This window comes from Eutrigla gurnardus (genome assembly GCF_963514095.1).
Source record: "Eutrigla gurnardus genome assembly, chromosome: 5".
Lineage (NCBI taxonomy): Eukaryota > Metazoa > Chordata > Actinopteri > Perciformes > Triglidae > Eutrigla > Eutrigla gurnardus.
This window is the reverse complement of record NC_139919.1, coordinates 584,364-609,269: the sequence shown is the minus strand read 5'-3', so window position 1 is coordinate 609,269 and position 24,906 is coordinate 584,364. Positions and strand designations below refer to the sequence as shown.

At 40.8% G+C, this 24,906-nt stretch overlaps 1 protein-coding gene across 4 annotated transcripts in view; it reads right to left on the bottom strand.

Annotated features, from left to right (window-relative positions):
- csnk1a1 (casein kinase 1, alpha 1) overlaps positions 1-24,906 on the bottom strand; it is a gene marked incomplete at its 3' end in the record, with an annotated part of 49,528 nt that overhangs the window by 10,034 nt on the left and 14,588 nt on the right. For 3 of the 4 annotated variants that reach the window (XM_084009566.1, XM_084009568.1, XM_084009567.1), the window contains exons 3-9: positions 19,721-19,847; positions 19,102-19,200; positions 10,274-10,357; positions 6,102-6,241; positions 5,680-5,758; positions 935-1,009; positions 741-847 (exon numbers count right to left, since the gene is read on the bottom strand). In XM_084009566.1, coding sequence (XP_083865692.1) covers positions 741-847; positions 935-1,009; positions 5,680-5,758; positions 6,102-6,241; positions 10,274-10,357; positions 19,102-19,200; positions 19,721-19,847 — 711 coding nt within the window. The remainder of the gene's footprint in view (positions 1-740; positions 848-934; positions 1,010-5,679; positions 5,759-6,101; positions 6,242-10,273; positions 10,358-19,101; positions 19,201-19,720; positions 19,848-24,906) is intronic. The other variant, XM_084009569.1, reaches the window with a different exon arrangement.

Sequence of the window (24,906 nt, the reverse complement as noted above, 5' to 3'; positions counted from 1 at the left end):
CTGTGATCTGTAATGTTAGTTGTGGCTGCTCCATCAAATTTTTGCAAATGTATTAAAAAGGAAAAAAACTGAATCACATTGACCCTCTACTCAGTACTCAGTCGAAGCACCTTTGGCAGCGATCACAGCACCAATTCTTCTTGGCAGTTCCTTTCCACCTCATGGCTTTTGCGCTGATATAGATTGTCAGCTGTGAGACCTTTTATATAGACATGTGTGTGCCTTTCCAAATCATGTCCAATCAATTGAATTTACCACGGGTGGACTCCAATCAAGTTGGAGAAACCTCTCAAAAGTGATCCAAAGAAATGGGATGCACCTGAGCTACATTTCAAGTTTCATAGCAAAGGGTATGAATACTCATGTCAATGGGGTTTTTCCTTTTTAATAGATAGCAGAAATGTCCCAAATTCTTTATCCGCTTTGTCGTTATGGTGTATTTCGTGTAGGTTGATGAGGGGGAAATAGAATTTAAACGATTTTAGCATAAGGCTGCAACGTAACAAAACATGAAAAAAATGAAGGTGTCTGACTACTTTCTGAATCCTTCAAACACATATTGTAGACCCTTCTGTCGGCTTCTCTCCGAAATCCTTTTTCCCCCCCCAATAATGACAGAATATTTCTTCAGGGAGTGCAGTTCTAACAGTGTGGCTGCATGGTAGCTCTGCCAGCTTCACAGAGTGGCAGGAGGTGGGGCTTAGACATGGATCTATCGTATTTACAATATGTGTGTTTACCTAAAAAGGATGCGGAACAGTTGGCGCAGGTACATGTAGTCTGGAGCCTCCTCAAAGCGCAAGCCACGGCAGTAGTTCAGATACATAGCAAACTCTGCTGGGAAACCCTGCAAACATAAAAGTTAAACTCATACAATTGAGTTGTGTAAATGTGGTGAAACTTTTACCACCGTCTCTGCTCAGTGTTTTCTTACCTTACAGAGGACTTCAACAGGGGTGGACATCTTCTTCTCTGAGATCTTCTCATACTTCTGCTTCTTTGTGGCAGCCTGACAAACACACAAATGCATTATCAAGGCTTCTGGCAAAATACTCCCACTCAAAAAAACTTTTTATACCCTCAGTGAAAGTGTCAACATTCAACTTCACAACGTAAATGCAGTATGAGAGTTATTTCTGTGTAACATCTGCATAGGTAGGGCTGGTCGATATATCGCGGCTTGTAGTCTGTGCGATGTAGGAAATGATTATACCGTGAAACTCGAGTATACGTTGTCACACATTTGCTTTGAGCCACGGACATTTAACTCCAGGCTTCTCACACTCTCTCGTCTCTCCCTCTCCCAGAGAGACAAAACAAGCGCACTAAGTTACAAACGTCAGTCTGTCCTGCGTACAACGTCACACGCCCTCGCCCAGCAGAGAGGTAGGGGCAGCAGGTGCTAACGCCGGCTTCACACCGGCCACGGAAGCGCCGCGAATAGCCGCGGATCGGAGCCTGCTTCCCTTCGGCGCCCTTGTTAACCGATAGTGTAGTTCAGATCAGACGCAAAGCGCCGTGATTGTACGAGGCCGTCTCACGGCGTGCAGCGATTGTTTCGGCGTCTATTTTGTGCGCGAGCCGCGAGCGATCGCGTCATTTCTGGCAGGAAGTCACACAAAGATACACGAGACAATCCGGTCAATTTTCAAAATAAAATACCGCGATTGACAAATGCGATCATATTTGTGTATCTAAACAGAGTAGAGAGATGAAAACAAACAAAATAAAAAAAATAGCTCTGAATCCACAACAGCTGAGCAGAAGTGCTTGTCGACCGTCGCGGAGAAATACGCGTCTGGTCTGCGCAGGGGGGCAGCGGCTGCCCGCTCACTGCTGCTACCGCTCACTTTAATATAGTGTTGTTTTGAAATGCCATGTGAGTTACAGCATGCACAAAAGTGCACTAATTTCTTGTTGTGCAACAACAATTTTATGTTTGTGCCACTCACTGTTTAATAAATACAGTTTTGTTAACTTCGACTTAGTTGTGATTTCCCCTTTTTTGCATGAAAGTTTAAAATTAGCATGCAGTATGAACAAGAATGTTTTGATGTAGACATAGAATCATCATACTGGTGTGATTGTAGGGATGGGTAAAAATATCGATTCAGCAATGCATTGCGATTCTTTTCCCCGCAATTCAATATCGATTCAGCAATTTTCTGAATCGATTCAAGCCCCTGGCCAGTGGGGGCGCTGTGACCAACACCCTCGTGTGATTCGCGCTGTACGGACGGGGGCCGCACTAGACCAAACCATAACAATATGGCGACCGGAGTGAGTAGCAGCAGCGTTAAGCCACCGCCTTCAAACCTGAAATCAGACGTGTGGATTCATTTTGTATTCCCATGTAAACCTGGAACACAGGAAAGGGATAAAACTAAGGTGTTGTGTAAACCTTGCCAGGCGGTTCTAAAATATTGTAGTAACACGACAAACCTGCGAAACCACCTGAGCCGACACCATGCAGACGTTCTGCAGCAACCCGTGGCTAAATCCGCGGATTCTAAGCAAACGCTACTCGACCGATCATTTATGTGCAAACTGGCGCCAGGGTCTGTCCGGGCACAGAAGATAACGGAGTCGGTGGCTGTCTTCATATGCAAGGACCTGCGGCCGTACAGTGTTGTCGAAAACTAGGGTTTTAAGAAGATGGTACACACGCTCGAACCACGATATGCCATACCAACACGCAAACACATGACAGAAGTCGCCATCCCGAAGCTGTACGAAGAGAAAAAGTCTGCGGTTTTGGAGTTGTTGAAATCGACAGAGAGAGTGGCTCTTATATGTGATGGTTGGACGTCGAGAGCGACGGACTCCTACGTAACTATTACCTCTCATTTCATTTCTAATGAGTGGGCACTAGTGTCAAATGTCCTGCAGACTAGAGCCCTGCACGAAAGCCACAGCGGGAGCAATATAGCAAACCTGTTGAAGGAGGCAATGAACGAATGGGGGTTAGTGGATAAAGTGCCGGCAATCGTCACAGATAATGCTGCAAACATGCTGCTTGCTGTCAGTATAATTGAGTGTTTGCATGTTGGCTGCTTTGCCCACGTACTCAATTTAGCTTCTCAGGCTGCTCTTAAAATCCCTGTCGTCTCGCGGCTTCTCGGCAGAGTGAGGCGCATCTCCACTTTTTTCCACCGAAGCACGCTAGCCAGTCATGCACTCTAGAGAAAACAGAAGTTGCTGGATCTCCCACAGCATAAACTAGTGACTGATGTACCAACGCGTTGGAACAGCGCATTAGAAATGCTGGAAAGATTTTTGGAGCAGCAGCCAGCTGTGTCCGCTGCACTACTTTCCCCTGAAGTACGAAAACAGGAAAAGGATCTGTGCACCCTTACAGAGGCAGACATGACAGCAGCAGAGGACGTTGCACAGGCTCTGAAGCCACTGAAGAAAGCCACCTTGGTGATGTCTCAGGAAGCTACCCCTACTCTTTCAGTCATCGCACCCCTTAGGGCAAAACTTCTGGAGGAAATGCAACAGTCCAGCCCAGTGACTCTGGGATGGTGAAGGAGATTAAATCTGCGGTGCGCCGGGATCTCCAGAAAAGGTATTTTTTGTTCTACATTATCATCACATTGTTAGGCCTGTTTTATTCGGTTTGTTTGTTTTTTTACAGTAACTATACACTACAAACTAATTTTCATTAGAATTTCATGATTATGTGGGGAAAAAAGATTTATTATAATGTGAATTCATTCATTTTAATTTATTTAAAAGGTACATGGGCCTGAAGGACGAACGCCTCCTAGCTTCAGCTGTGGACCCACGCTTCAAGGCCCTGCCTTTTCTGTCTGATGATGATGAGCGTGAGGAAATCTTCGCCAATCTCACCACTATCACTGATGCATTAGCAACTGAGAAGGGCTCTGTAAGTACAAATTTATATTGAATGCAGATACTGACTGTGTGTGCAACTGTGCACACTGAATATTTTTGTTTTGTTGTCTTATGCAGTCAGGTCTGGAATTATTTGAACGCTGGTACATTTTATTTTATATATAATTTTACTTCTATCATACACTCCCACAATGGATTTTAAACTAACGTGTAACTATTGAAATACAAAGCTTTTCTTTTCTTTAATGTGATTTATTTACTTTCACAACAGGGTGGGTCAATAACTGCAGCAGACAGTGAGGGAGGTGAAGTGCTGGAGCAGCAGGCAGAGCCAGCTGATGACTCTGGACCACCATCAAAGAAAGCAAGGGAATCCTGTGCTTTGGCTGATCTCCTGGGGAACACATATGCTCCAGTAGCAGTGTCCAGAACCACAAGTGACAAAGCTTTAGATGAGGTGATGAGGTACAAAGAGGTAAAGCCACTGCCACTCTCCACCAATCCACTCAACTGGTGGAGAGAACATGAGGGGGAATTCCCCCTTTTGTCATGCCAAGCAAAACCATACCTATGTATCCCAGGAACTAGTGTACCAGCTGAGAGAATCTTTTCCACAGCTGGTGATATTGTCACGGCCAAGCGAAGTGCACTTAATCCAGAACATGTAGACCAGCTGATTTTCTTAAAAAAAATCTACATGTGCACATCTAGTTTGTAACCAGAAGGCACCTGGTTCTTATGTGTTGATGATAAGTTGATGATGCTTTAAGTTTACATAGGCCTACATTACATTACATGTAATACAGCACTGTCATGTTCTATTTGTTTACTTTTGTACACCTTAAACTGGTATTTTTGTGCTGATGTTTTATTTGTACACATCTAGTTTGTAACCAGTAATTAAGGCACCTGGTTCTTATGCCTTATTGTTTAAGGATGTCATGTGAGCTCAGAAAGAAATGCTGTACAGTAGTATAAATACATTACATTTAATACAGCACTGTCATATAAATATATATATTTTACTTTTGTATACCATACTGGTATTATTGTGCTGATGTTATATTTTCAATTTGTTTGTTTTACCAAAATGTTAGTTATTTATTTAGTTTCAAAGCGGAAAGAAATACATAATTTAAGTTATGCACTTTAGTTCAGTGTTAATACAGCACTGTCATTTTTTTTATACTTTTGTACGCACCATGTACTAGTATTACTGAGCTGATGTTTTATTACTCAAAATGTTACGTTATGTCATGCCATGAGTTATACCACGGCTGTTCATAAGGCATGTGAAACGAAATAAATTATTTGAAAAAATGATCTGGTACTCTTACTTGTGTATTTCTACTTGATACTGAATCGATATCGAAGCATTTCAATCAATATCGAATTGAATCGATAACGAATCGAAATCGAATCGAATCGTGAGATTCTAAACGATACCCAGCCCTATGTGATTGTATGCATCAAAGTGTGCAAAATATCGAGATATATATCGTATATCCTGACATGGCCTAAAAATATTGCGGTATTAATAAAATGCCCTATGCATAGGCTCTACAAGTCACTGGCTGCTGTAGTGCTTCGGTGGCAGAAATGTGCATGCGGTGTATGTGCAAATAACATCCTCACTATCAACACATTGTGGCTTACTAGTGGAACTGCCCTGCATGCTTCTGACCTTTTTACTTACAAAAGGGCTAGATTATGCTCACCATAACTCATTAGCAGTATAAACCACATAATGGAAAAGGGAAAAGGATTGAGAAAATGTGGATGAGACCAATCAGTGCCAGTCAATTTCATCTTTAATCCTACCTTTAATCCCTGCCATGGCAGACTGGTTCTGTTGAAGTACATCAGCACATAGCCTAGTGACTCCATGTCATCACGGCGACTGCAGACAAAAGCAATGTTAGTTGTTGGGTATAGAAGCAGGGCATTATTGCCTCTGTGACAGAATATTTGTTTGCAATACATTTGTCAGAAGTAGATTTTCACAGTAATATAAAATAGTCAGAATTCCTTCTCAGCTTAAAAAAAAAGAAGCTAAAAACAATATTCTCTCATTTGAATTATCAGCTAAGAAAACTGCCATCTGTGCATCTCTAATGTTGTTGTGTTGCGTTTGAAAATACTTAAAAAGGGCAGATTCCTCTGAAAACATTTGTTTTAAATGCCAAGATAAAAAAGTTTTGAAAAAATGAAAGTTGAATCAAATAATAAATGTGGGCACAGACCTCTGTTCAATGCCCAGGTGTGCGTTGATGGAGGCGTAGCGTGCTGTGCCAGTCAGATTCTTGTCTTCTCTGTAGGGGATGTGCTGTCGTGTTCGGTTGTCTCGGTACTTCTTCGCCAAACCAAAATCAATAAGGAACAACTGACGCAAAGAGAGAGAGAACACAGGGTGGTTATCTGTCAGTGACACACGATGGAAATCCAAATGTTTATCAGAAATGATGATGCACAAAATTGCATATTTTCTTCATTTTAAAAAGACAATTAGCTGTAAAATATGAATGTCCAAAACGGTATCATCAGATTTTGTGAAAATAAAATCCATGTGACAACATTAACATGCAAAGTAATCAACAGCTACAACCCTAAAAAAAATAGTCCCTTCTCATAGCTTCAATGTGGTAACAGTAGTCTTACACCATCAGGTTTTTACCTCCCCTTGTACAATATGGAAGTGCATTGTTGTTTTCTTTTAAACCTTTTAAAGACCTTAGTCCAGCTGAAATGGCATTTCAAGAATCTCTTCTGTACGGCAACATATTTCTGAGTGACATAGAATAGATGGGCAAGACTTAACATTGGGAAGAATTTTATTTCATGGTTGAAAAAAAATTGCTCACCACCATATCTCTGCTGCTAAAAGTTGCAGATTGATTGATAAATGTCATGATATTGTTGGTTGGTACAGACTGATGAGCATATGTCATTTACTTTTTCAGGAAGAAAAATATATTTAATTTTGATATAAAAACAACAAGAAATTGATTTGTGAATTTCTTTCAGCATACATTGTTAAATAGGTGAAATAATGACTGGGGATGTGATCTAAAAGGGTAAAAAGGAATTTTTCATTTCAGTGTTTAAAAAAAAGTGTAAAAAATGTAAGTTATTTTTCCATTACAACACATTGACTTCACTTTGGCTGTGAGAGCACCATCAAATGCTTTTTAATGGCTGAAAACGGTTTAGTGAAGAGGCTATGAAAGATGGCTATCAACATATGATTTCTGCATAAGAGATTAAGTAGTATAGAACAGATAGCACTGTGTGATCCCTTTAATGAGGTTGCTCACTTTCACACCTGAATCATCAGGCTACCCAGTTTCAATCTCCTATGAAGTATTGTATAAACCTATGCTGTCTTCTTCTGACTTCCACTCAAATTTGGAGAGGTAAACAGCATTGCAGTGTCAGATTTGTTTTGTTTAATGGCTCAGGCTAAAGCACAATCTGAACATGTCATTAAGAGGCCAAAAAGACACAGTGAACCTCCCCAACCTCACCACCCAGGTGTGCCAAGTGCTACTCTAAACATCCAGACCAGCAGGCTACATAGAACATGATTTCTCGTATGAGTTTCAAGATTAAGGGCGTTCAACAGGGAATATAAAGACAGGCTGAGGGCTCCACCTTAGTGTTGTCCCGTCAGCTTATCCATCTGCGTACATCCTCAACAGTTAAGACAAGTCCCGCTGTTCCATAACAAGTCAATGTTTGCCAGAGCCATCACTGTAAAACAACACGTTTCTGGTGTAAATTAAGTCCAGAGAACACACATCTGCAGTACAGGTCTCACAATTCAATGTAATTTTAAGATAAATGTCACAATTCCTTCCTTTACCTTCCAGGTTTTATATTGTTAAACCGGCCGTTAGACCAGGAGAGCTGGACAGGACACAGCAGGACTGGAATCTTTGTGGAGGAGGACCAGGAAGAGCACTGCAAGAGTCCTACAACCTGACCTCCAGCAGGCTACCGGTGTGCAGGTCTCTGACCATGGATGGATCAGCCTGTGATCTAAATTCTTTTACTCTCAGTGTATTTTTGATTCCAGCCTTAAATGGTTGGTGATTCTGGTTTCCATTGACTGTTGTTACATAGTTTTGTTCTCAACAAATTATACAATGTAGATCAGTAGATATTTTTAACTTGAAAGTAATCATCAAGATGTGATGTGTGATCTAAGTGTTCCCTACATTTCCTTGAGCAGTGTTGTCATGTTGTTGTGACTGGAAGCAAAGCATAGGGTGTATGTCCCACATTAATGTCTTCTCATACAAACCTGACACCAGGGCTTCCATTGCCAGTAAGTTAAAGAACAGAGCAAATGTTGAGGTGACATTCTACCCTGAAGCAGAAAGCAGGAAAACCAAACTTAAAACCAACAACTGATTTTCAACCTTACCAGGTATGATCGAAGAGAAAACAAGCGAACAAACAAGTGAAACAGATGTTTAAAATCCCCTTTCATCAAACTATGCATTCTTATTGTGAACTGCTATTAAAAAAGGGTTTACAGAAACAGTGACTCTACCACACAACATGGAAACTAAGACAATATTATACTACTACATTGCACAGTATAAGGACACTCCTTGGCCATGCACACTATAACATGACCAAGACCAAATGTGACCGTACCAAACTGGTATCTGAAATAGCAGCTTACACATACTGTGTCTTGGAATCATGGTTAAGAGAAAAACTACAAACTACTACTGTGAATAGACTGCATTTCTGATATTTTAGGTGTAACTTCTCCCCAGTACTGAACTACAACATGATACTGGCCAGTCAACTACCTTTAACAATTGTCAAATTACTCATTACTTATTAGGCTTCTCTGGAAAAGTCTACCTATCTGCATTTAATTGTACAGATATTGCAAGTTTCAAGGCCTGAATAAAGTTACAATTTCTAGTTTGTGTAATTTAGGGTTTCTGGATGGATACGTCACTGCCAATGGGTACTACTAATGTAAATGAAAATAGAATTTAAATAAAACTAATTTAAAAAGCACAAAATACAGTTAAAACTTCACAGACTGAAACAAATTGATTTCAATCAAAACAATATTAATCCTAACTAACCTAACTTTGGACAGCATTACACAGTCAATGTGAGAAGCTAATTATTTATTATTTGTGATATTTAAATTGGCCTAAGAATAGTCTCAGGAACCTCCTGGAAGAAAATGTTTGTGGTACAACCATAAAACGGAATTCATATTGTGCTTACTACTAAACAACTGCATGCTGAAAGCTCTGTGGGGTTAATGCTAAATCAGAGTCACATGCCCTTTTGACACATGCAGTTCAGCTTAACTTGATATGCAGTCTAATTTTCCATAAGACATTGTATGTCCTTCTTTTCAGTAACCAATCCTACATCACATGAATGGGATCATACTCACGTGATGCAGATAAACAGTTAAAACTGTTTCGGTGGGTCGGCAGTGGATTAAACAAGATGGGCGAGCCCTATTGTTGTTGTTGTTGTTTACTCAGACTTCGATGAAGCAGTTTCACAATAGATAAGTATCTTGGGGAGTAACATTACACTTGTCAGCTTCTTAAAATATTTTTTGTTTGATAGCTTAACTATTACATAAAGCAAGACTGGATATTTGAAAGTGACCCTTCTGCCTTTAAGATGCCCATATAGGCTCGCCTGGCATTTTCAAAGACTTGTTTTAGTGCTGCTGTTTACTTGCTTTGTATCACCACACATTTTATTGTTTTTTTTCCTGTGACAATATGTAGCTCAGCTGGGACTTCATGAAAAAGGTTTAAATATACATTTGATACACAATATGAAATTATGTGGTACTGTATACTATTTATCATCTGTAATTTGACAAGTAACATTATGAGATAGCTTTTCTGACCTTCCTTTTTGACAGGATGCATACTGCTTTTGTATTTATCCATACAATTGTTATTTAAACATGAGTTCTGGGAGGCACACTGCTAAGTTAACCTGCTTTCAAATAATAAGGATCTGGTTAAATTGGGCTCAATAATGTGTTTGACTTTGGTTTAAGTTTAAATATGTTAGAGTGAATAATTGCATTCCACTTGGATAATTCGAATTGAATACTTTGTTAATTACTATCGAGACCAACATCACTTTAAGAGACATTGGCTTTAAATGTAGGCAAGAGGCCATTTAGCCACAATTAGAGGGACTGGGTCTCTTTATTACACCAAATAGGGACAATAGCTACTCCCTAGACAATGCAGTGTGTGAACACTGAGTGGGAGAATACATACATTGGGTATTATGAGTGCAAGATGGGTGCTGGTGGTCACTTTAAACCAATGTTGTAGTTGGGTATGATTGCAAAGCGACAACTGCTGTTGTGAGGCAGCTGGTGTTGTGGTAAAGGTCACACCTGGTTTAATCCTGAGAAAGATGGGTCCTGAGAAGAGCTAACAGCCAAGCTTCTTTTCCTCTTCCCCACTGACGAGTCTAAACACTAGGGCAGACAGTAGAGGGGCAGGGGTCAAAATCACACAGCCTCTATCCACCTTCAGTCACATTTAGCATGAGTACAACAGGCAGTTCTGGTTGCACCCACATAGGTTTCTCCCTTTGATACAACTAAGAGTGTCCTGTACAGCTAGGATGGGCCCATCCAAGACTGGACCTACACAGGCAGAAAATCCACTTTAAATCTTTGTGGTACAGATATGATCATTCTGGCCATCAGTCTAGAAGAAACCATGTGACTTTGGTTTTCTTCTGTCTGGACAACCTTGGTAAGATCAACCCTGTACAACAAGCCAAAAGTGTCTCTGGAAACATGGACATGTTGAAACTATAATATCATGTCTGACAGTGACAATGAAGGCCAGTGCAGACAGCAACACCATGGCTCAGACAAGACCTGGGAGAGAGAGGAGATTTTGGCAGCATGGTTGTCCATCCTCCCCCATCAAAACAAAATGTGCATAGAAAATATCTGCTAATGAAGAAACTTTAACAGGCTCCTGATGAGTGACGTTGATATTATCCAAACAGTTGTGTAGAGACAGTCACAAATAAAGGGAGAGTTCCTGCCTCTGCTTTCCAATACGCAGCTAAACATACAGAAGAAGTAGTATTGGATAAATGGCTGTTAAGTGTGTAATTGACTGTAATGTTGCCACCTGTATCACATCAAGATGTCTTCTGATGCACTGTAGACTTACCAACTGCTCTTTATGTTCAATATGATGGATGAAAGCTCCACACACATGGTTAGTTGTGGTCTAGCACTGGTTTAATGCTTTTTAGAAACCAATCATCTACAATGTACACATTCTCTGTACTTGAGCACAAATTACTACCAATAGTGCTTGTGTAGTTAGACAGGCTCAACTACAGGCTGTGGAACAATGGTAACCAAACAGCAGCAGTCCCAGCTTCAGGACAAAGTATCTTGAGAAAAAGATGTGCTTATGATTTGCATTAGTACTTTTCTGGCCAAACCAAAAAATGGACATCCTAGCGCTGGTGTGGGGCATTATCCCAGAACAGTGTTTACAAAGTTATAGTGTTAACTTCACCGAGTAAAAAAAGAGCACCCTCAAATTCCAATCAGGAACTAGTGTATTGTGACACATCTTACAACGCAAGCAGTACTCCGCTGAGCCAGAGGCATACATGATATATTGACAAGCAGGTTACATTTACAGCAGAAATCAGGAGCAAAATGAGAATGTGACAGCGCTGACATTTGGGGGTGAACAAACTGGTGTGCTTGGTTCAAATGAACACATGAGCAAGTGCCTAATGAATATGATATATCAAAGTATGATACAGTTTCGAGGCAGCACAGGGCAACAAGATACTGAACAGCACTATTTTGTCCTCAGCATGTCATTATCAGCACTAGCACTGACCAGGTGTTGGTGCTACCCAGCCTCGTAAAGATATTACAAGACTCTACCATTTGCATTTCACAACCACTATTGCAAGAAAGAAATACTAACAATTTTTTGCACGGATTGCAAGGATTATTATTAAATGCAAACGATCACCTTTTTTGGGGGGCCTCATCATATTCAGAAGCTGTAAAAAAAAAATTGTGAGTGCATGGGGACTGGCGAACATTTTTTGATTTTAAAGGTTTCCTAGTTGGCCACAAAAAAGTGGCTGGCTAGCACTCCCTAGCACCTTTCAGTGCACATTTGCCATAGTGGTACACAAACAACCTGGCAGCACGCGGGGAAGAACTTGTTCAAAAGAAAGGCACGGTGTCGTCTGTTATTTGGAATTGGTTTGCGAAGTCAGATTTAGGCCAGAGAACACCCTGCTGCAAAGTATGTTTAAAGTCTGTTGCTAGCAAAGGCAGCAATACGACAAATTTACTGCAGCACCTCAGAGGCATCCTGCCGAGTGGGAGAAATGTTGCGTCCAGCAGAATGAAAAAGACAGCGGCACCACACGCACAGCTGCCAAAAAACAATCCACCATATTATAAACACTTTCAAACTGCATCCCATATGAAAAGAATTCGGCCCGCTGGAAAGCCATTACAGATGCGGTCGCTGTGTATATCTCAAAGGATATGGTGCCAATACATATGGTTGAAACACCAACTGAATTTTCCTAGGCTAAGTTTCCTGGCAAAAAAATATCTCTTAAACCCAGCAAGAAGTACCTCCTCGGAGAGGGTTTTCAGTGTCTGTGTGTGTGCGCTCTCTCATGCACCGATAATTAATGCTGATGAATCAGTGTCCATTGTCCAATCTGCTCCAAACTTCACACAATTAATGCAAGTCAAACCCTGAACTCTTCTGCTCTGCAATATTAAGTCACAATCAGAGTGCCACCTACTGGGGACATGAAATGTCATGTTTTTACAGCTTAATGCACTCCTCCTCGTGTGTTTGCCCGATCCACATCAAATTTGGTCAAAAAAACATTGCTAATGATTACTATTGAAGATCCGGAGGCGGAAGCGGACGCGGACACGTAGCTTCACCAGCAGTGCTGCAACCATGCAGCCGTGGGAACTACTCATTCCTTACTCCCTACATAGGGGAGTTCTATGTAGTGCACTATCACACATCGGCAAAATGAAAAAACACTTTTGGACACTAGTCTGGGGATTTCTTTCAGCGCTGTTGAGGATGTCGTTCCTGACGCATAATTAATACGTGTCAGAATCCCCCGACGGCTCTCAAGTCTCACACGCAGAGAAATTACCAGGATAACACATTTTTTAAAACATTTGTTGCGAAAATTTACAAAAAAAAGAGTCTTCCAGCAGGGAGGGAGATTCTGTGACCGTCTCATTTCTTGAAAAAATAAAAACAGCCAACAGTTTTTTTTTCTTCTTCTTTCAATAATGAGACTACATCGTCCTCACTGCTGGATTTATATTCAACGATCCCGATCGGGTCCAGGTGGACTTCAGGACCAGTTTGCAGCACTACCGGGACCCCACATCTCCGCTATCCACCGGACCCTGAACAGGCTGCAAGCACTACCGGGACCCCACATCTCCGCTATCCACCGGACCCTGAACAGGCTGCAGTCCATCCCTGATCCCTCACTCCTCAGCGATCACTCACCACAATCTTTCCCTCATCTCCGCATCTTTATAATATAATATATATATATATATATATAATCTTCAGAATGTTTCATCGTCATCTTTATAGTCTTCAGACATACAGCGCATTGCTTTGAGTGGCGAGTGACGGTTTTAGATGGTATTGCTTTTTACAGTGAATACAGGTTAATGAAATTCACTGAGCACATCTGGATGATGTTATGAACTCAGACAGGACGCCGTTTGATTAGCCGGTGTATCTGGGACTTCACAACATGTACAAAGTACATAGTACAATGTATTTTGCAACCCTAATAAATGTGCTCGTAAAAGCCTTGTATTGTAGTAGCTCCAAAAGCAAAACAGGTCTCATTTAACAACTTAAAACTAAGTTATTCAAGTGTAATATAATACAAAAACACTGAAATAACCAGAGCAGGTATTTCAATCAAACAGTGCAAGTAGGGTCGGGAATCTCTTGGCACCTCACGATTCGCTTATAAACTGATTATCGATGCATGTCGATGCAACAATTTTTTGTGTACATGTCCATGCAAAAAAACATTTGCAAGTCACTTCCTACTTTTGTGGTAATCAGTAAAGAAAATAAACAGGTTAATTAGCTTCTCTAATATTTTATTAAAGAAAAGGCTTTTCTTTGTCACAAGTAGATATGACCTTCCTATGAACACGAAGTGGTCCTGTTACAGGCGATGAGCATATCCCTGAGAGAAAAACAGTATACTGTAGCCTATATACAAATAAAAAGCTTTCAATGCAATAATCAATGCAGCTGCATTTCAACACATCACAGCCGTGGGATAGTATCTTACATCTCATAGAGAGACGAACAAACTAGGAGTAAAACCAGAGACTGTCGGTGGAACAAACAACAAGGTCGCTGCCGTATTTATGCCGAGACGACGTTACATTCAGTGTTTACGTAGCTGCTACGGTGTTAGCCTAGCTTAGCTGTGAGCGAGCCGAACGCCAAAACAAGCATTTTTAAACTTATTTGCGCATCGTCTTAACGGACAGATTTAACAAATCATGGCTTCAGACTTTTTACTAATCTTTGTTACTTCGGCATACTCTTTATCCGTAAATTGTAATTAAATCACAACGTGTTTTTTTATGATAGTGACTGCTGCTGTGAATGCAGCTCTATGAGACTCCCCCTCTGACAGGGGAAACTCAGACAGGAAGCCGTTTAGTTTCCTGGTGTGTCTGGGACTTCACAACAAAGCAGTAATAGTGTTTATTTCGGCCATGAATGATGAAACATCGTATGTAAATGCAGCAGGTGCCGGTCGAGTTTCTACCTCAGCCGTGTCCGTTATGTGCAACGCCACAGACTGTCCGGGTGCTGCATTTCAGAGTTCCGTCTTTTACGTTCCGTAAACAATATGGAATAAAAATAATCGATTTTTGACATTTGTGAATCAATTCAGAATCAATTTATTCCCCCACACCTAAGTGCAAGTATGAGTAAACTATTTCAATGTGGCCTACAGGATTTAACAACAAAACCTATTTTGAGAGCATTTTAAACTGATGAAAATAGATGATTTCAATTAGAGGTGTGGCTCGGATGTTCTGCTCGACCACAAATCCGTTGTTGTGGCAAAACGTGAAAACTTCTGTATAGGCCTGTAGTGGCGCGTTGATGACATCGACTTCAAAATATCGCCAACGCCATATTTTGTCGTTGACGTATCGCCACGCACACGTGGGTCACCCAAAACAAACAGTTACCAATCGCACTTTGCAGAATGGAGACTGAAACTGTGACCTCTTCACAGGATTGCCAACAAAGCCCTGCAAAAAGCTCAAATAAATAATTTAGTCCCAAGCGCAAAGGCGTTATTTGCAGTCTTTGCCAAATGGAGTTGGCATACCACACCAGCACAACAGCGATGTTGGAGTATCTAGAGCCGCATTCACATACGTTGCTACTCGCCCATCGCCCCTCACGTTCTCGCTGAATTCTACTCGTAGACTCACTCACAGCGGAGGCACCCCCTTTTCTCTCGTGGAGTACTAACTTTGGCTAAATTAATTTTATGTTTGTGTAGTGTGTTGTGCAGCTTGAGTTCTGTGCACTTCGGTAGTGCTAGCTAACTATCTTAGTTCTCCGTGCAGTTTGTTCGTGCTTGGTTCATTAGTAGTTAAGGTTAGCTCGCTACGAGCGGCTAGACAACTGTGTGTTAGTTAACATTTGTTAGCATGTTGGCTGGAATGGCAGCTAGCTTACTGCTGCAGAACACAGCTATCTAGCTACTAACCCGGCACGAACAAACTGCACAGAGAGCCAACTCATCTTGTGGTCGTTTACGAGTCAAACATAACATTAGACTAACGTTGGCCAGCTTATAGTATGTATCGTAAAGCTACGCTAGTTTGCTAATGTCAACTAACGGAGCCAAGCAATGTCCAGGCCAGCGCTGCACGTAAGCTGGTGCGCTGTGGTCATGAATGAATTAATGTTTTTATGAGCATTGAAAACATTAAAATGAGCACCACATCCAAGTGTGTTGGGGCTTATCAAAATGTTCACTGTGTAGATAGAGTACTCTACGGGCTTTTAGATAGAATCAGTTTCATTTTGCATCAGGTTGTGTTGGGACTGTTATATTGTGTTAAACACTCAGGAATTTCTGTACTGTGCACGGCACAGTGTTTTTGCACTGCATTTTTTTTAATCTTTTGTAATTTTGTACAGTAGAGATTTTTGTTGGACTGTAAGAGTAAACAGGCTGGCCTATTTTGTATTATTTTATTCTTTATTTTTTATTTTCCTGTGCAAAACGGTGTCGTTTAATAAATTATATTAAGAATTTTTTGGTGTTTATTTGAGATACATTATGGTTTTTATTAATTGAACAACAAAAAAATAATCATTAGACAAATCGTCCAATTAGTCGTTACATTAGTCGACTAATCGATAAAATAATCACCCGATTAATCTTTTTAAAAATAATCGTTTACCCCCAGCCCTACTTCTTTAGTTGCCCGTCTCATTGAGAGAATCTTTTTTTGTCGAGTGTGCTTTTTGTTTGCCGGTACCTTAGCTGGTCAGTCGACCGCTGACTCCTTGATTTATCATTCATATGCTTCATGTTCTGTGTGGTGGTTAAATTGCAGATGGTGAAAAAAGTGAGTCAGCTGTCTTTAACGACAACCGCTTTCCGACAGAGTCTGCAGATCAGCGCCTTTTGAACAACATCCGACTTTTCGAAGTCAACCAGCTCCATGCGAGTGACGTTGACCCACGTCCAGTTTTCAACTTCAGCCATGCAGCAGCTACGCTAGCTTAGTTTGTTGTGATGCGTGCACTACACGTGTTGTGAATGTGGATGCGCAGTAGTCTGTCCTACTAGGCTTGAAATGCAGTGAATGTTTGTGGACACTCAAGGCATGTTTTGATTTTTTTTAAGAAATGAGTGACATACAAACAAAAGCAATTAAGATAGTATCGTAGACGATATATATCGCACACCCCCTAGGTTACAGATGCTTTGCTGAGGCAATGTCAACAAACGGCAAAACAAATTTATATTATGAATAATGTAAAAATGCTGTAAAAATTAGCTCATGAAAATGTAGCGTTAGCAGGGCAAATGAGACCATGGTGGGACATATTAGCCTCTGGTGGTGTGCCACAGTCTAGATAACTAATGGGAAACACTGAAATGGCAATGTTTTCATATCAATACCTAATGATATACATTTGTAATGCTGCATTTAATTTAACAAACTTACACTTGAGTGGCACACAATGAATTAGCATTACTTTGTACTATTATTTAACTGTGGAAACTTGACTTCAAACACAGCAGCCGAAGTGAAGTCTGTCATCAAGATTGCGCCATGAATATGATACTTAAATTTTTCTCCTTTTATATAGCTATCAAATATGAACATTATTGTATAATTGAGCTTGCTATGTGGGTCATTACGTGTCATTTCATCAAATTTCTGAAAATCTTCCCACCTGACCATCTCAGAATGTCCTGAAAAAATTCAAGGACAAAGACACACTTGTTAATAGGACAAATCCAAAATATTAGGTCTCTACTGTCAACAGTTTTCTCATAAAACATCATTGAATGAAGGGTAGTTTAGATGGTTTTTGGCATCATAGTCTGAAAAGCCATTTTTAAACAGCAATATCTGGAAAACTATCTCACCTGTGGCCTTCAAAATGATAGAAGTCTTTTATCTGCAAAAATGGGAGCTCAGCCACCCTAAAATGTACTACTTTATTTCAACAAGCCACATTTTAAAGGAGTCATAACCTGGTTTTATACGTATCCAGCCCCCCTTGGATCGCTTTGGATCAATTCGTAAAACTTACTAGAAAAAAAAAATAATAATTTTAATCAAACATTGAGCTTGTTCTGACCCTTTTTCGTACCGCGATTTTATCGCGCGAGGTTTTGACTGGTCCGGATGTGCATTGTATAATATGTAATGAGGCGCGCGTTGATTCGCCGCAGGAAGGACAGAGCCGGGGGGGCTTGCCTGCATGCAGACTCCAAAACATAAACAGCCCCCTGTCATGGCGCGCACACTAAATGACGAACCTTACGGAATTCAGGCATTTATGTACGAACGTTTTGACATCTTGCTGTTCTCTAATGGCGGCGCTTCGGCGATTTCAGGTAGCGGACGGGGCGGGGTTGGGTGGTGAAAGAGGGGTGGGCTTATGCAAGTAGCCTCCACGGTGACGTCACCGTAGGCGCAGAATCAAAATCTCGTGCTTTAGGAATGCACACCCTTGTGTGCTATTCCTGTTCGGAAAAAGAGCAGAAGCAAAAAAACGGCGCCACTTTCAAACTCCAGCCTTTCAGGCAAGTTTCAACTGAGGTCAAACACAGATATGCATGTTTTAACAAGAGAAATTGCGATTTCCTGGTGATGACTCCTTTAAGTACCTACCATACTAGGTTATCATTGAGCTACACCCCTGATATTCCAGGTCTGGAGGCTATTAGTAACAGATATACACTGTAGAAAATTTGAAGGCCACAGGTGAGATAGTTTTCCAGATATTGCTGTTTAAAAATGGCTTTTCAGAGCATGATGCAAAAAAACGTCTAAACTACCCTTCATTTAATGATGTTTCATGAGAAAACTGTTGAGAGCAGAGACCTAATATTTTGGATTTATCCTATTAACAAGTGTGTCTTTGTACTTGAATTTTTTCAGGACATTCTGAGATGGTCAGGTGGGAGGCATTTGATGAAATGACACGGAATGACCCATGTCTACTCTCCCGTTTAGATTATTTTCCTATGGGAAAATTACCCTAACTGATTGTTGCTGTGCCGGAAACGGTAATGTTGCTACCAGTCAAAGTAGTGATAAAAGTGCGGCATTTGATCCCATATCCAGGCTTACTTAATCTGCCAGGGGTCAAGTTCAAATTACAAGGTTCTTTGGAAACAGCTGCAAGTCTTAGTCATGGAAAGGTTCTACTATTAGAGGTCCTAAGTAAGTACACTATATGGAGAGATTACTGATTACCATTACTGAAGCTTAATTTGTAGATCAGATCGGGACCAGGGTTGTGAAGTTAACATGGCTACTATGCCATATCACTGTCTGTCCACAGCTCTATAGAGAGCTTCAATAATCCACACTTACAGTAATTAAAGGACCTGGACAGGTCTTACCTTGTTACAGTGACGGCCGATGCCCATGAGAAAGTTGTCTGGTTTGATATCTCTGTGGATGAAGTTCTTTGTGTGTACATACTCAATTCTGCTGATCATCTGAAGATGAAAAGAAGACCATGTTTAATATTTCAAAGTTCTTACAATCCTCCACATAACGTAATTAAATAGATTAACATGTCAATGGAATTGGTTCCATCAATTTAACTTGTAGGGATGCAGGATACATTTATTCACCCTGACATTCACATATTTGGGCCATTTAACGTCACCAATAGACCTTTTTCAGAAAGGTGTGCACAACTTCATGGGCAACACAGCCTTTATATTCGTTGTTATTGGTTACAACTATGCTTTCCTGCTATGAAATGTCAAAATGCCTACTGGGAAAAAAGGCTATTCACCAGAACTGGTCTTTGGACTCTGGGAGGGAGCTGGAGCCCCACAGGAAACCAAAGCAGAGACAATGCTTACTCCTTACTCAAAGCTTGAGGGTGGAAGCAAGACCTTCTAGCTGAGAAGTCACACCACCACAGTGCTTGTATTCAACTATGTTCTACAGGCATGTTTACTGCTTCAGAAGATTGCATAGAGGTGGGGGCGTGAAAGTGTTAGCTACCTGGTCTGCCAGCATAAGAACCGTCTTCATGGTGAAGCGGCGAGAGCAGAAGTTGAAGAGGTCCTCCAGACTTGGTCCAAGCAGGTCCATGACTAGGACATTGTAGTCCTTCTCTTGGCCATACCACCTGGGGACACAATAGGGATATTATGAAGTGAGTCTTGCACTCTCAAACTTCTCAGCTTTCTCAGGAAAAGGTTGATGTAAAGGCATTGTTTTATTGATACACAGACTGACAACATTGATTGTTTAATGTTAATGAGAATTCATGACAATACCCATTTTATTTTTCCAGCGTCAACTACGAGCTTGTCCGTTACAAATATCTGGGTATACCTACAAACAGCTGTGTCACAGGTAGTAATGGGCGACAATTAAATGTCATAATTTGTGTTTAACTGGAATCAAATAGTGATGAAACATTTATAAATGTCAAGATACACATTCACAGGCACACACCAACTAGAAATTCTCCAAAAATCTGAATTGATCAGAATTCTGCTTATTGGAATACCCGAGTTGTTCACTCTGACATGCTACAATCTGAAGCCAAGATTAGGGTTGGGCATCGAGATCCGGTTCCAAATAGGAACCGGATCGGACTACTTTTTTCAGTAACGAGTAGTCTAACGCGCTACTATTGCCAAACCAGTAGTCAGATTAAAGTTACTTATCCAAATACACGGTGCGTTACTATTTTTGTCAGTAAAAAAAAAGATCTGCTTTCTTCTTGCGTCTCAGCGGGGTGACGTAGGTTAGCCGACACCTTCACGGACGGTCGCGTGTAGTCGGCTTTACTGGCAGAAACGTAAACAATGGAGGGGGAGAGATACGCATTTTCCAGCTGGAAATACAAGCATTATTTCGACTTCATCTCAGCAAAAGATGGCAACATAAAGGTTCGTTGTACACTCTGTGTTAACAACAAAGTGTTGTCTACTTTCAAGAATACAACGTCAAACTTGAAAAAACCTTTAGAGTCACAGCATGGCACAACCACATTAAAAGAGCAGGTCCTGCCCGGTGACGGTGAAAAGGCGCAGCGTGTGAATAAACAAGACGAGTTCTCGATTTCACGGAGCTCCTGCTAACTCAGTCTGTGCTGAAATGCGAGCGGAGTCTCTCTTGAGTGTTAAGTGGAGAAATGTCTCGCTGCTTGCTGGCCCCACCCCCTCCCTTCGTCATCACGCCGCTCATACTTGAGGACTGTGCTCATTTGTTTCATAAAACCAATCCTTGCTGCTCTAATGCCGGTTCAATATTCATAAAATGTTCATTCATTATGTTACTGCCATTACAATATGCAAACAATTATTTAAGTTAAGTGAAGTCAAGAAAGACTGTCTTTATTTTTTTTTTATATAAAAACATGTATTTTCTATCAGGACATCGTTTTCAAGTGCAACTTAAAATATCAGTGGATACATTGTTGATGTTACTGTTAAAAAAGCACATCAATAAAGTGAGTATTGGCAAATATCAGTAGTCGGCAGCTGTGAATGTAACTAATAAAGTAACTTGTAATCTAACTTAGTTACTTTTAAAATCAAGTGGTCAGTAACTTAACTAAGTTAACGGCATGGAGTAGCTACACTAGTACACTTTTTTAAACTACGTTTTAACATTTTTTACAGCACACAGCGTCACAGTTTCACTGATATTCTACCAAATAATTACCTCATAATCTATTTAACACACCCTTTTAACTGAAATATTTTAACAGTGCATTTCTATGAACGACATCCCCGCACGCTCACAGATCAGCGGAGCAAACCCGTTTCTTGGCCGGTTCTTCATGAAGCGTCCGTCGACTCAGCGTGCGCACACAAAGCCTCACCTGCGGAGCCTCACAAACCGCGGAAAGGTTCGGCGTGGGCAATCCAGCGTGCGCGTTCCCTGCTCCGTGCACAGTGGGACAATCAGTCTCCACCTGAGGGGCGCTTGGCGTTACCTCTGAATCGCCGCATAGTGTCGGCTTCAGTAAATATGATCAAACAAATGTTGCCGACTGCGACTTACGTGTTAAAAGAATGCGTCTCAGCTCCTCCTCACCGACGCTGAACAATCACTGCAAATACAAACTTTGCTATCCGTTTCCTACACCTAAAAAAAAAAAAAAAAACTTACACACCGCTGACATTTCTCCCTGGCTCTGCTGCAAGTTGAAGTAGGTGACGTGTCGCGCCCTCGGGCATTTAATCTGATTTAATCAAGGAAGCAGACGTCTTTATTTATCGGTTTAATATATCGGCGTGTTAGCCGATATCCAATAATACGTTTGAACGTCAATATCGGCCGATACCGATACCTTGCCGATAATATCGTGCATCCCTAATTAAAAGACTTTTATTCACTGTTACCTGTGATTCGCAGTCGTGCTTTTGGGTTCAGATCTTGTTCAAACCATAACAATTTAAAGGTGCTAGTAGGCAGATTGTTACTTTTGTACAAAGCCAGGCTAGCCGTTTCCCCGTTTCCAGTCGGTGCTTAATTAGGCTAACCAGCTTCTGTCTGACGCCTTATATGTAACGGGCAGATATGAGAGTGGTATTCATTTCTCAATTATTATTATTTCATTCATATTATTTATTCATGGGGATTCAAATTGAGTTCTGAAGGCATGTTGTAAAACTATTGTTTTGTTGCAACTCGGACTGGTTTTATTTAACAGGTGAAGAAAATCTAATGCAATGTTGATGAATTTTGGAGTAACAGCAAGCCTGGTCTCATTCAATATGCATATTTTTCAAAGCTGCTAATGTGAAAAACAAATTAACTGTAAAAACAACATTGTATTGTGAAGTATTAACAGCTATTTACTAGGGCTTTGACTCCGAACTTCGTTATTCGAATATAATACAATATCAAAAAAATTATATATTCAAACGAATATTAGGCAGCCCTTAATATTCTAACCTGTTATGGGCATTATTTTTTGTAAATGTCTTTGCTTGAACGTTGTTGTCAATTCAGATTCCGAGGCTTTTTCACGCCTGGTGAAGTTGTGTGAATCGCAAGCTCATTAGCAAGGCTATCATTGGTCATCTGGGCTCCTATAGGTGACATTAGCGTCCTGGTTTGCGCCAATTTTGCAGAACAATGGCTGCGTCAACATCGGCAACAGCCCCCGAGGAGCCGGCACTCTCGCTCCGTCCCGAGAACCGTAAACTCTATGACGCGTCGCCCGGAATACTGCCGGTAAATAGGCAAACAAACCCCGCCGAACAGTCGGCACTGACAGCCCCGATAATGTCTGAACATGTGAATCACCTGGTATTTTTGGCAAATAACTTAAAAAAGTCTGTAGCCAAATAAACTGCAGCCAGCCAGATCTTTATGTGAGCGAAACAATTTGTTAATGGGCTGTTATTGGCTGGTAGGATGGGGTTTTGGGCCTACCTTTATTTTGTCTTTTCAGTTTAGCCTGACTGGCTTATATGACTTTATTTTTGATGGCTTATTTATCTTTATTTTGATGAAACCGAATGCATACAGTTTGTGTCTGACCTTAAATAAATAAAGGTTTTGAAAACATTGTTGCCTGCCTATTGACGTTGACTGATACACTGCCCTCTGGTGGACAAAACATATACAACTTAAGTACCATACCATACCATACCATACAGGTCTTACTGAAGGCATTTAATGGTCAAAATATTATTAATAAATATTTGAATATATTTGAATATTAATATTAATAAACAAACGAACTTCGAAAATGATTTTTGGGCAAAAGTCAAAGCCCTACTATTTACTGGCAACTTTAGTTGCCAGGTAACCTCTAATTTGAATACAATACAAGATGTTAACTAGATCACAATCAATAAAAAAAACTAATTGCTGTAAATTAACAAAAACCTGTAAAAGTTATCCTGTAATATACTGTAAGCCAGCGGTACTCAATAGGCGGCCCCCGGGCCGCCGGCCACCTATTTGTGGCCCCGGAACTATTATTTTTTCAGTATGTGTTTTGGTTGGGTCAACAATAGGGGTGTAACGGTACATGTATTTGTATTGAACCGTTTCGGTCCGGGGTGCTCGGTTCGGAACGGAGGCGTACCGAACGAGTTTCCATACGGACATATTAAGTAGAGGACCGCATTTGTGGAGCGTGCTGCAGCCGCACATGCGCAGTTGCGCACACCGCGACACAATAAACAGCAGTAGTAGCGGACGTCAGGGCTAATGCCGCTAGCGTTGGCAACAAGCCAGAGTTGGAGGACCCTCCCGCGACATTAAGGTCTCCCGTTTGGGAACACTTCGGCAAAGCGGTTTGCCGACATTGTTCATGTGAGGTCGGGTATGCTTCTGGCAACACGTCAAACCTGTTCACGCCTTTGAAACGGCACCACCCCCACGTGAACATCGCTACAACGGGGAGAAAGACGAGCGTAACGTTAGTGCAAACACAGCTCCCCACCGCATTTAAACAGCCTCTCCCTGCCCTGTTCAATTTTGCACATCAGATGGAGAAAAGATTTGTTTTTAAAAAAACAGTGTAAGCCTTATTCATGTTATTTAATCCGAGCAACAACTTGAAACTATTTAGTGTTGCAACTGTTCAATTTTGCACATCAGATGGAGAATTTTTTTTAAAGAAACAGTCTGTTATTTTTATTTATTTTTTAAATAAATATTTTAAATCCAATTCATGATGATAGAGCTCTTTCTTATGCTGGCGGCACATCGTAGCTTCCTTGAGCACATCATGCAGAAACAAGCGGCCAGCTCCTTCAGTTTGTTGCATCAACTAATCTTCTATCCATGCCCAGTGCCATTTCTTTTTAGGTCCTTTATCAGCTATCAGGACATCTTCCGCCAGGTTTCATCATCCGTTTTCCATTCATCAGAGCATAACATGCTAACACGACCTGCCCTACTTTGCTTTCGATTGGCTAGTTACTAGGGGTGGGTAAAAATATCGATAAGGCAATATATCGCGATACTTTGGCGCCCAATACAATATCGATTATTCAGCTCCAAAGATTGATTTACAAAAAAAAAAAAAGACTCATGTTTACACATATACCTTTACATTATTTTTATATGACCTCTTCAGCTCAGTGTTCAAACAGCGACACAAAAGGAGAAACATTATTTATTATTATTTTATTATTTATTATTTTGTGCATTGTCACAGGGTACTTTATCTTTTTTCATTTTAATTTCAATATTTGTTCCAATGA